The 13,357-nt window shown below is 37.1% G+C and overlaps 1 protein-coding gene and 1 pseudogene across 5 annotated transcripts in view; one reads left to right on the top strand and one right to left on the bottom strand.

Annotated features, from left to right (window-relative positions):
• Epb41l5 (erythrocyte membrane protein band 4.1 like 5) overlaps positions 1–13,357 on the top strand; it is a 142,723-nt gene that overhangs the window by 22,965 nt on the left and 106,401 nt on the right. For all 5 annotated transcript variants that reach the window (XM_029562404.1, XM_017797571.2, XM_008830872.3 and 2 more), the window contains exons 4-5: positions 9,807–9,849; positions 11,740–11,818. In XM_029562404.1, coding sequence (XP_029418264.1) covers positions 9,807–9,849; positions 11,740–11,818 — 122 coding nt within the window. The remainder of the gene's footprint in view (positions 1–9,806; positions 9,850–11,739; positions 11,819–13,357) is intronic.
• Positions 10,329–10,430, bottom strand: LOC115069983 (annotated as a pseudogene).

Genomic DNA, 13,357 nt, shown 5'->3' with positions numbered 1-13,357 from the left:
GCATGTGCAAACATCTCAATGTCAATTGCATTAAAAATGAATTTTTCTGTATGAAACTGTGTATTTTAATAATGAAATGGAGATCTTTTAAAAAGATTGAAACCTCATTTAATTTTGTGTCTTGTAGGGTTTATGCTGAGTACAATATTGTATAACTATATTAATTCATTGTAAACCTAAAAATTTACAGCCAATTTTGAAAGAGACGCATCTTAGCTCTGGAAATTGTTATTGAATATGTCAGTGCTGTTGTAATGAAATGTTTCTTCTAATTATGTTTATTAAATAAATAATTTAAAAAAGAATAAAAAACTATATTCTTCCTTATATTTTTACTGTAGTAAAATACTCAACTGAGTTGAACTAGAATAATAGTTGGTAGATGAAAGGTATTTCAAATGAACTCTTAACACTTAAAACTGAAGGTTGAACTCATTTAATTTCATACCAGTCTTACGATGTAAGTAAACAGATACCACTTTTAGTTATTTGCTTAGTGGCCACATTCAGTTCTACAATGAAACAGTTTGATATTTGATAAACAATTTATTACTGAGTATAGTCAGTTTGATCAACTGGAATTTATAGCTTGAATGTATAGTAAAAACCATGTTGATCCAGTGATTTCCTCATGTCTTTGTCATGTGTTGGTACAGCAGTAGAATCCAAAGGGGAGGGGCAAGGTATAAAGGGCTCAAGGATTTAACATATTATAGTTAATTTGAAGATTTGGCATGTCCATATATGTAAAATTAATGTATCAGAGTTTTAATTTATTGGTCATCATCAAACAATCCAAGATGTGGATACTTGTCTATTGAATTGTATAATCACCATGAAGATAACCAAAATTAATTGAAAATTAAGCTAAATCTTATTTTTCTGACTATGTATACATATAATCTTAGTTTTTCAGTTTATTTTTGAGACAGGGTCTCACTTTGTAGTCTTGCTTGGCCTGGAACTCCCTATGTAAGCCAGACTGGCCTCAAACCCACAGAGATCCAGCTGTCTCTGCCTTCCAAGTGCTGGGATTAAAGGAGTGTGCCACCATACCTAGCTGCCAGTTTGTTCTCTGATACATGTTCTTTTGATTCCATTTAGTTATTTAATAGTCACATACATATAATTTAATATTTTAGTTGAAAAAAAAAATCTCAAGGCTAGAGAGATGGCTCAGCAGTTAAAAACCCTGGTTGTTCTTGCAGAAGACCCAGGTTCCAATCCCAGCACCCACATGGCAGTTAGCAGCTGTCTGTAACTCCAGTCCCAGGGAATCCAACAGCCTCTTCTGACCTCTGTGGGCATTGCATGACACGGGTGCACTTACCTACATGCAGGTAATACACACATACACGTTAAAAAAAAAATCACATAATTTTTTATGGATCCATTTGTGAGTCACAGATGAGATGTCACTCTTAAATTATGTATTTCCTGCAAATAAGCATGGTTTATAATTTGGTACAACCAACAAAACCAGGAAATTAACACTGAGACATCACCATCTATTCCACAGACTCTTCAGGTTATTTTAATTGGATAGCATCGTCCCTACAGTGTCCTTTACAGCCAGCAAGGTCCGGTTCAGAATCATGCTCTATATTTAGATGCCTTGTCTCTTTGGTTGCCTTTATTTAATTTGAGGCAATATGGTTCCTCTTTTTTTTTTTTTTTTTTTTACTTTCATGACTTTGAAACTTTCGAAGTACAGGCCAGTTATTTTGTAGACAAACCTTCTATGTGGGTTGTTACATTATGAAGTAGGTTCATCTTAGAAAATATCAAAAGTAGTCCTGTGTTCCATTCTGTCCTACTGTCTTGTGACTTCATTTTATCCCATTGTTGGTGAGACTGACTGTGGTTCCTTGATGAGATGGTACATGTCTGCTGAGCCTCATTTCTTAAGTTGTTTTCGTTTTTCCCTTTATCTTTTTTCTTCTATCCCAAACTCACTATGTAGCTGAGACTGGCCTTGAGCTTCTTTTCCTCCTCCCCCCACGTCCTAAGTAGTAGAATTATAGATGTGTCACCATGCCCTGGTTTTCTTTTTTGCCTGTACTTAATTTATTTTGTGGGCAGTTTCTCTGAGATTGTTCCTCATCGAACTCTATTTATTTATGAATCAGTTGATTCCTATTTTATTCAGTGTGCTTTTGCTGTCCTTATTTTGATGCTCCCATTTTGCCAGGTTTGTAATGGGAGCTGCTTCAAAATGCCTTGATGTTCGTGTAACATGAATGCGTTCATTTTTGTGTTCTAACTTACTTTCTGCCCAAGAAAACGTTTCAAGATGATCTTTTATTTTGTTTCAGTCCTGGAATTAATTCGTTCTCCAATAAACCTTGTGATGAGATTTAGAGAAAATATGTTACATTTATTCCTACATATGTACATATACAGATAAAATATATAATGAATGCCATAGTTTCACATCTATAAATCCTATTCCAGTCTAATACTTCAAAGCTTTTTATAGTTTCTTTTTCCTTTCCATATTTGTACTAACAGTTCTTATCTACAGAAACTAGGTTCTGTTGGTCAGTGTGCTTATCAATAAGTTCCTTGACTTAAGGTGGTATTATGTCTTGATAAACTTATTGTAAGTTAAATGCATTTTTCTGTTGAATAATACAACTTGGCACCACAGTTCAGTAGAGTATTAGCTGTTAATCACGTGATCCTGTGGGCTTACTGGGAGCTGTGACTCACTGCCAATGTCTAGCATCACAAAAGATAATGCTACTGCTTATCAGTCTGGGAAAAGATCAGAAAGAGAAAGCCAAAGTGTGGTATCTGTTAAATGTGTGTGGCTTTCATACTATCATAAAGACAAAGAATTGCTGAAGACTGTCTGCTCAGTCACTATATCACACCAATCTCTACTTCCCCTGTGTCAGTGCAGACCTTACTCAAGCCACCTGATTATTTCTGGACTAAATTATTTCAGAGGAGGTAGAGCTTGAAACTTGCAGTGCTCCAGTTATCTTACACATTCACAGTGGTATATAAAGAACTCCTGTGAAGATAGTGTTGAACAGTTATCTACTCCAGAAATGGGATTTGGAGTAGGAAGATTATAAAGAAGAAAAGGTATGCTTCAATAAAACAGTTGATTATGGCTAAGATGGCCACAGTATCATTTAATGTCTAAATTAGGCCACTTTGAAAAATTGAGTTATAATTTTCACACTACAAAATTTACTACTTCAGATTGTGTAATTCATTGTTTTTAGTATATTCAGAGTTGTGCAGCCATCACTAGTTTCAGAACATTCACTCCCTCAAAAGAAGTGCTGTATACATTACCATTTACTCCTCGTTAACCCTCTCCAACACTATACCCTGGAAAGCAATATAACCTTTCTGTGTGTATTTGCCCCTTTTTTTGAAAATTCTGTATAAATGATCATCTGATTGTAGCTTTTCTCGTCAAAATGTTTTCAAAATTAATGTATGCTGTATGTAAATATCTCAGTCTTTGATTCTTTCATATGGTTGAATAATTGATAACTATGTATTTTGTTTATTCAGCAATTATGAACATTTGGATTGATTCTATTATTGGGCTATTAAGAATAATGCTGTTCTTGGGGCTGGAGAGATAGCTCAGCAGTTAAGAACACTGACTGTTCTTGCAGAAGACTGGAGTTTGAATCCCAGCACCCACATGACAGCTAACAACTGTCCATAATTCCAGTTCCAGGGGATCCAAAAGCCTCTTGTGTCCTCCTGCGGGCATTGCACAACATGGGGGCACTTACCTACATGCAGGCATAACACTCATACACTTAAATAAAAATAATATTAAAAAAAGAATAATGCTGCTCTTAACATTTTTGTACTTTAGTGGAACACATTTCACTTTTCTTAGGTATATACCTAGGAGGGAAATTGCTGATTTATTTGGTAACTCTTTAATATTTTGAACAATGGTTAAACTTTTCTATAGCAGATGCACATTCACCATTCTCACTAACAGAAAGGTTCCTCTCCTACAACCTCATCAACATTTGTTGTGTTTTTTGTTTTCTTCATGATAGTCATTTGACTGAGGTGAGACTGACTATCAATTGTAGCTTTGATTTGCCTTTCCCCACGTCTAAAGTTGGTTTTTTTTGTTTGTTTGTTTTTTGTTTTTTTTAGTTTTTTCTTGGCCAGTTGTACTTTTTCACTTGAAAAGTGCCTGTTAAGTCCATTTACCCATTTATTGTATCTTCATCTTTGATGTTCTGGATATTAACTCTTTCAGATGAAGAGCTGGCAAAAATTTCCTACCATTTAATAGGCTTTCTTGACTCCGGTAATTGTTTATTTTATTTTACTGGAGCTTTTTATTTTATTTTATTGAGTGTGTGTGTGAGAGGGGGTAGGGGTGGGGAATGAACATATATGCGGGTTTGCCTGCCATGGAGCACATGTGGAGGACAGAAGACACCTCTGAGGAATGGTTCTTGCCTTCCACCTTGTTGAGGCAGTATCTGTCTTGTTTTTGTCAGGGTGTAGCATACTCCAAGCCAGCCGACCTGTGAGTTTCCAGCTCATTGTCTGTGACCACCTATATCTCCCTATAGAAGTGCTTGTATTACAGATGCACACCCCCACATCTGGCTGTATTAGGTTCCAGGGATGGAACTCAGCTCCTCGGGCTTGTGTCGTTAGCACTTGTACCTACTGAGTCATCTCCCTGGCCCAATGTATGATCTTTTTAATGTGTTGTTATTTTCAGGTCACAGTTATGAAGATTCTTGTATCTATGCTCATCAAGGAGATTGTTAATGGAGTTTTGTTTCCATTTTTTTTTCTGTTGAGGCCTTACTTGGTTTTGATATCTTGGTAATACTTCCTTTGTAGTAATGAATTTACAAGTACTCCCCTCCCCCCTCCCCTTTTTTGTGTCATACTTTAAGGAGCATCTATGTTGGTCATCTTTAAAGGTAGAATTCAGCAGTGAGTCTCTCTGGTCCCAGGTTCTTCCTAGTTGGGACATTATTACGTCTTTAGTCTCATTCTTGTTACAGATCTCCTGAAGTTGTTGATTTTTCTCCTGGTTAATTTTGATAGATCATATGTCTAGGATTTAATCCCTCTTTTTTTTTTTTTTCCCGCAACTTAAGTTTTCAAAATAGTCCCGTATGATCATCTGGACTTTAGGGGTTATCTGTTGTAGTATCTTCTCTTTATCTCTAATTTTATAAATTTGAGTCTTCTATTTTTTAAAATTAGTTTGACTCATGGTTTGCCAGCCTCATCTTTTCAAAGAGCCAACTCTTTGTTACATTGATACTTTACATTCTTCTTTGGATTACCATTTCATTAATTTCTGCTCTCGTGTGTATTATTTCTACCCACCTTCTGAGTTTAAGTTTGGCATGTTTTTGCTCTTCTAAAACTTGAGGTGTATCAATAGATCATTGATCTCTGATTTATTAATGTAAGCACTTTATTTTTCTTTTTTAAGATATATATTTTTTTTAATTATGTATATATATGTATGTCTTTGGGTTGGTGTGTGCATTCAAGTGCAGGTTCAGAAGAGGACATCAGACCCCCTAGAGCTGGAGTTACAGGCAGTTGTGAGCTGCCTGCTGTGGGTACTAGGAACTGAACTTGGATCATGTGAAAGAGCAGTATAACTTTTAACTGCTGAGCCAGCTCTTCAGCCCCAACAAAAGCAACTTGAAGGACAAGTTTAACTTTTATTTAAATCCTAAGAGAAGAATACCAACAATATATGGAAAGATACCATGGAAAATGTGTTGTAAATCTTCTTTTGAAATATTTATGACAGACTGTTTAAAAAAAATTAATCACTCAGGAAGGATTTATATTGGAATCTATGCTAAACTAAAATGTTTTGTTAGAGTTACAGGCCCTGTTTTCTTATAGATTTTTAACATTTTCTAAAATGGTTTAAGGTGTTAAATTTTATTTTAAAATAATTCAGAGTGACAGCCTCTCTTAGCAGAAGAGATGCTTCTTATAGAGGCTGTTGTTTTCAAAGAGAGTTAACATTTATTTGTTTGAAGCTTTTTGTCCTTTGAGCAGTAGAAGTATTTCTTCAGTGAGCTGGGTGGTGTTCAGGTGTTCAGAAGTGGGAATCGGAATTGCTGAAGAGTTGTTTGCACACTATTTGGCTGGAGGACCTGGGGTGAGGGTGTGTGTATGTATGTTGATGTTTTAGAAGCTTCCTGGGTGATTCTTTCTTTGGTTTAGTTGTGTCTGTTGGGATTATGTATTATCCAACTTTTGAGATGCATAAGTAAATCGTCTTTCCATAACCAGCTCCTTGGGATGGAAAGAAGTGTAGCTTTCTGCATCCTTTAATATCTAAGTTTATCAACTAAGCTTTAAAAATAGGAAGTTATAAGGGAGTTTGTTTCCTTTTTAAGGTATGATTAGGAAAGAGAACTTTCTGAGTTTTACATTAAGCACCCAGGAATCTGTATCTGCATACTTTCACCTTTATCTTCTCATGCAATTTAAACATAACTCCTAAAGACCATAATTCTAGGAAAGTACGATCAGTGCCTGTCTCTGAGCTCTGAATTTTCCAGTCCTTGGTCTTGGAATGTGGAGGAGAGGAAAGAAAACAGACTTGAGAATATGCAAACATGAACTCAGACCTTCCTCAGAAGAACCATCACCCAGAACTCCCCCAGCTCTTAAATTGCTCTTTAAAATGTGCTTGTTTGGGGTTGTCTTAAGGGAGTATGGATATTAGAAGCTGTTACCAACAGGTAGAAAAGACTGAAGTTTATACTTGGTACGCTTCCAACCTTTTCTCTGATGGGATGATTTTTTGCTTAATAGTAGGACAGGATATGAACAAAAGTAGAAAAGTGTAATCATTTGGGGGGATTGTTGTTTTTTTTTTAACTCTTATTTTGTCTTTGTATGTGTGCCTGCATACTACAACAGCTGTTTAGAAGTCAGAGGACAACTTTCTGGAGTCTGTTCTTTGCTTCTACCTTGTGGCTCCCAGAGATCTGAGTTGGGTTGTCAGGCATGATGGCAAGGACTTCACCTGCTGAGCCATCTCAACAGGCCTGAAATTAGTCTTGAGTAGATCTAACAAGGGAGAAATTTGTCACAACTAGGAAAAATTTTTGTAAGTTGTCTTATTGTTTCCTTCTTGTGTTTGTTCTGTCAAATTTTATAGTCTGTTGATTTTTCAGTCCACTGTTAATGCTTTTCATTTTTTACTAACATATATTCTCTCTCACTCACTCACTCTCACTCTCTCCTTTCTTTCTTTTCTCAGTTTGAAGAAACCAGAAAGAATTAATTACATTTGAGGAACTTCACTTGTATATAGGGACAGTCTTATTGGGCGGTGAGACTGTTGGCCCTGTGCTTTTGTGTATCTGTCTGTCTGCTGTATGCAGGTGCCAGCTGGAAGTGGGCATTTGTAATCCCCTTGAGCTGGAGTTATAGGGAATTGTGAAAAGTCTTATGGGGGAACTAAACTTGGATCCTCTGGAAGAGAAACAAGTGCTTTTAACCATTGAGGCATCTCCAGCCACTGCTTTTTAATATTACCCAAAAATTAAGCCATATGAATGTATTATCTATATAAAGTTATAAAGTAAAGGAGTTCATGATTATTTTCAGTAAAATGTGTCCATTATAAAGTAGAAAATACAAGAAAGCCAAAAAATGTAAGACGAAAAATATCACCATCGATTTTTTTTCCACCATTAATCTTAATAACATCTCAATTGCTATTTTGTGATATTGTTGTCTCAGTCTAAAAAGTAAACATTTTCTATATGCAATTTCATATATTTTGAGGAAATCATTTATAATACTTTATAGCATGCCCTTTAAAATATAGCAATATATTTTAATTTTTTGAGCTCTTTAAATATTTGCTGTTTTGTTTTCGAGACAAAGTCTCACTATGTAGCACTGACTGACTTGGAACTTGATATGTAGACCAGGCTATTCTTGAACTCACAGAGATCCTCCAGTCTCCACCTCCCGAGTGCTGGGACTAAAGACAACTAAAGGCATGTTCTACCACACCCATTCATTTTTCTAAATTGCTATATTATGCTCTATCATACTTAATTTTTTTTAGCCAGTCCATCATTAGCTATATAGGTTGTCTTTACTTTCTCTAATGTAATTCCTTGTAGGAAAAGCTGTATACAGTCATTTCTGTGCACACTTTGTAGATGTAGAATTTTTGAGTCAGATACAAATTGTTTTAGAGACATTAGTTGCTATCTAGTGAGGATTGCCTCCTGGAAGAGATGCGCTCATTTGTGTTCATTACTGTGTATAAGAATCCCCTAACCAGGGGTAAATGAGATGATACCCAGGTGACCAGCCATAGACTTTTTCCACCAATTGCAGTGTAAGAGATAAAACCTGGCAACTCCCAGGTCTGTGGGAAGAAAACATTCTGGGCATGAAAAGTTTTTTTATTTCATTCTTGGTTTTTGATGGCATTAGGCTGTAGGGAGTCTGGGATATTTGATTATTGGGTTTCTGGGCTGGGATGGAATGACTATTTGCTATCCTATGTTGAGTTTTTCCTAATTAATTGGATTTTTTTCTACCTGCTTCCAGGCCTATTGTTCAACAGAATATGGAGGGCTATTTAAAACATTTGTTAGATTGAAATATATATAAAAGGTGATGTCTAGCAGTTTAGTAAATGAGAGATGGTCAGATAGCCTATACAACTTGGAATCCAGAGAAAACATTGCATAGGACTGGGATGTGGCTCACCTGTGACTTTCATCATGAGGTCCTGGGTTCAGTCCCCAGCACCATCAAAACCCAAACAGAAAACATGTTTGGGTTTTGAAATGTTTACTGAGCATCTTATTTGAGGGTAGAAAGACACTCTGTTGGCACAATAATAATTCTGTAAAATTCACTTTGGGATCATGGGAGGGAGTGGGGAGTAGAGGCTAGCGCATCGCTGACAAGGAGAGCAAACAGTTCCAGCTCTCTTAACAGTGCAGCCTCATTTCTTCTTTGCCTGTCAGGGTTTCTGAAACTGGATTCCTTGGCTCTGTGAACTAGTTAGCACAAGAGCTCTCTTCTTTTGGTGCTTGGAATTGAAAGCATGCTGAAGTGAACTCAGTCATGTATATCTTAGTTGAACCAGTGCAGCCTGTCACTGTCGGGGCTTGGTGTAAGGGTTTTATAATGAGAACTGAGTTGAAAATTGTTTGTCAGTAGAAGTATCTGGAATTGTTCTTTCTTTGTATTACAGGCATTTCCCAGTGAAGAAAGAGCTTATATAAATTAAAAGGCTGTTACTGTTGAACCAGAAATCTGCTCAAATGGAAACATTTTCTTAGTGGTAAAGCAAAGAAACAGTGACTGCTTTGTTTTATAGACAAGGTCTTAGTTAAAGAAAAAGTGGATTTTTTTTTTCTATTTTACCTTGCAGGCTCTTTAAAAGACTACTGCTTCTGAGTAGCAATAAAGGAGGCTTTGGAATAGGAAGATATTTTTCTCTCTAAATGTTTGTTTGTTTATAGTGGTGCTGGGGAGCCAACCCAAGACCTTGAACTTGCTAACCAAATGTTCTACTACTGAGCTATATCCCTAGTCCTCTCTAATTTAGTGGTTTTGAAAGAGTAATTGATTTGGGAATTGCAGAAAATTAAGACCAAAATTTAGACCATCAGTCACCTCTCTCAATTTGCTCATTTTAGTGTTTCCTTTGTGAAATATTGTGTTGTGGTTATTGGCAAAGTCATAATGAGAAATAACTCTTGAAATTAATTTTTAAAAATTCTGTCATTTGTGTACATTACTGAACTTTATTTTTCTGTTTTCAGCATTGGTTGGATGGTACAAAAAGCATCAAAAAGCAAGTTAAAAGTAAGTTTTGAAGTATTATTTGTGAGGAAAAGGAAATCAAATATATCAGAAACTCTGATTGTTAATAATAAGGAAAAAGAATCATGGCTCCAATGAGTTTTTTTTAATATCTCTTCTGTAAGGGACAGGGCTGTTAAGTATCTCCAAATGGAGCCCAGGCTAACCTCAAACTCAAAATTCTTCCCCAGCCTCCCAAGTGCTAAGATTTTCTACTGTGCCTGGTTAGCATCTCTGCTTTCTGACAATCTTTTTGTTGCAGTCTACTAACTCACTGCCCAGTTTATATAGATTAGACACTAATCTAGGCTTGAGAGTCTTATAATTTGAGTTTATAGATGAAATCCTTGGAGATTGCAAATTAGATTGACTTACAAATGCTGAACAACTTATGTTGAAATTTTCTTCTTCGGCTTTTTTGGGGGAGGTTCTACCTGACTCTAGAAAAGTATTTTGAGACCTTAAGGCTATAGCAATTTTCCCCTTGTCTCCCATTCTGAAATGTATATGGGGTAGGTTTGCTCTGCCTTCTCTTTCTGTATGGTTAATGTAAGAATACAGCCTGAGGTAAGCACCAGAAGACCTAATACTTCTTAATAAGAATAATGAAATGGCCGTGCCACACAGTTTTAATTCTAGCACCTAGGTGACAGAGGCAGACTGATCTCTGTGAGTTTGAGGCCAGCCTGGTCTACGTAGAGAGTTCCAGGCCAGCCAGGACTGCATAGTGAGGTCCTGACTTAAAAAAAGAGAGAGAATGAAGTGGTCCTGGAGAAATGGCTCAGCAGTTAACAGTGCATACTGCTCTTGTAGAGGACCTGAGTTCAGTTCCCAACACCCACATCTGATGGCTCACAGCCCCCTGTAACTCAGTTCCAGGGTCTCTAACACCCTCTTCTGGACTCTGTGGACATGTGTACTCATATATACATATATCTACATAGACATATACATAATTAAAAATAGTTTTTTAAAAAATGAAATGAAAACCAGGCGTGGTGGCGCATGCCTGTAGTCCCAGCACTTGGGAGGCAGAGGCAGGTGGATCTCTGTGAGTTCAAGGCCAGCCTGGTCTACGTAGTGAGTTCCAGGACAGCTGGGCTACAGGGAGACCCTGCTTCAAAAAGACATAAATAAGTAAATAAATAAATAATAAAAATGAAATGAATGAGCTGGAGAGATGGCTCAGTAGGCAAAGGCACTTGGCTGCTAAGCTGCATGACCTGAGTTCAATCCCTGGGTTCCACATGGTAGAAGGAGATAACGAACTCCCGCAAGTTGTTTTCTAACCTCCATATGCAAGCCATGGCAGACGACCCCACCCCCGTAAATAAATTAATAAGGTCTAAAAAATGAAGTAATATAAAATGTCAGTATTATTCCTAGCAGTACTCCAGAAAATACCAGTATCCATTCCACAGTCCAACTTGTCCTTACAGTATCAGATTTCAGGGCAGTTTAACTCCTTACAAATAATGGGACAGGATTGCTGTGACTGAACTGTAAAGCATGGGATGCTTGGCCTTGTGCATTTATTAATATAGGCATTCTTCAGTGATCTCAAGAAGTGTAGCTCAGCAGGTTTTCACTGTACCATTAAGATTATGCATTTGACCCTGAATTGTTATAACTAATCTAGAACGGTCTGTACTGAGGTGACAGAGAAATGTGATAATACTGCATTATGGTTGGTACATTTAAAAACTCTATTGTTCTTTTTGTGTCAAATTTAAGCCTATGATCTACCCTGAAATAAGGCAACAATAATCTGCTCTTTTCTTTTATACATTAGTAATTTTCAACAAATTTACTGGCTGAAAAATTATTAGTAAATAGCTTTAATAAGAATTAAAGGGTTTTATTTTTTGTTTTTGTTTTATCTTTTAATGGCAGTTGGTTCACCCTATTGTCTGCATCTTCGAGTTAAGTTTTATTCCTCAGAGCCAAATAATCTTCGTGAGGAGCTAACCCGGTAAGTCCACTATTAAGGGTTGTGTTGGAATATTTTTGTACTTTAGAAAGCTGTTTTTTAGGACTCTTTCCTGTTTATAAATAGCTAGTAGATTCCTTAGGCCTGGCAATAAGAAATCAGACAAAAGATTTTTATTCTAGAATAGGATTTTTTTATTTTCATCTTTAAAATTCTTTGAGAATTTTATACAATGTATTTTGATACTCATCCCAACTCCTCCCAGATCCACCCTCTCTCCCTTACCCAGCCACCTTTGTCCTCTTCTTTGTTTAAACCCATTGAGTTCAGTTCGTGCTGCCTGTATACTTTTGGTTGTGTGACCATCCACTGGAGTAAGGCTGACATACCAGGGACCACACCCTCAAAGCTCTCCCAGCAGCTGTCAGTTACCAGTAGCTCCTCAGCTAGGGGTAGGACTAAATGCCCACCTCCCCTTGCCATGCTTGATTTTTATCTGGCTTGAACTTGCACAGGTCTTATGTATGTTGTCAGAACCCTTATGAGTTCATATGTGCAACTCTCCTATTGTGTCCAGAAAACAGTTTCCTTATAGTTGTCTACTACCTCTGGCTCTTACAGTCTTTTCATCCCTTCTGCAATGATCCCTGAGCTTTGCAGGGAGAGAGTATGATATAGATGTCCCATTTAGGGCTGAGCATTCTGTAGTCTCTTATTCTCTGCACCCTGACCAGTTGTGGGTCTCTGTTAATTGTTATCTACTGTAAAAAGAAGCTTCCCTGGTGAAGGCTGAAAGATGCACTAAACTATGGGTATAATGATAAGTCATTAGGGGTCAGTTTATTACTGTGTCCATTTAGAGGAATAATAGTAGTAAGCTCTCCTTAGGGCCTGTGACCTTTCTAGCCATGGGTGCTTAGCTTCAATAACCTTGCCAGATTCTTCTTGTAGAATGGGCCTTAAACCTAATCAGAAAGTGATGGGTTACTCCATGATATTCATGCCACTGTTGTTCCAGTGGATTTGTCTTGCCAGGCCAGTCACTATAGCTTGCAGGGCCCATACCTGGTTAAGAATAATGACTTTTTTTTCCTCTGGTAGTGTACATAGCACCGTCCAGCACTATGAAAGCTAGCTGGTAGAGGTGAAGCTTCCAGGACAGTACCAGCTTGATTTCTCCATGTTCTATGACTTGAATATATGGTGTCTTCTACAGTAGGGTCTTACCATCAGGTTCTGGAAGGTAAACAAGACCAATGGTATTAGCCTGTAATATTTGGGGGTCCTCTGAAACCTCACTGGCCAACAACTCCAAAAGAGGTAACTCATTCCTGGCACTGGGCTTTTTATTTGTTAGCCTGTAGTGTCTGGTAGGGCATTGTTGCCCCATTAAAGGGTAACTTCATTTAAACTCATATATATATATAGAAGATTGTACAGTAGCAGGATTCCATATGACTTTTTGAAAAAGTCTTTAGTGATAGTTATCTCTCCTCGTATTTCCTCCTCGTTCCTCCCATTCCCACCCCATTTACCCCTTACTACTCCATTATTCCTCTTTACCCCTTTATACCACTGTAT

The sequence above is a fragment of the Nannospalax galili genome, unplaced genomic scaffold (genome assembly GCF_000622305.1).
Source record: "Nannospalax galili isolate Female #2095 unplaced genomic scaffold, S.galili_v1.0 scaffold633, whole genome shotgun sequence".
In the NCBI taxonomy this organism is placed as follows: Eukaryota; Metazoa; Chordata; class Mammalia; order Rodentia; family Spalacidae; genus Nannospalax; species Nannospalax galili.
The sequence above is the reverse complement of the archived record's forward strand: the minus strand, read 5'-3'. Positions and strand labels throughout refer to the sequence as shown.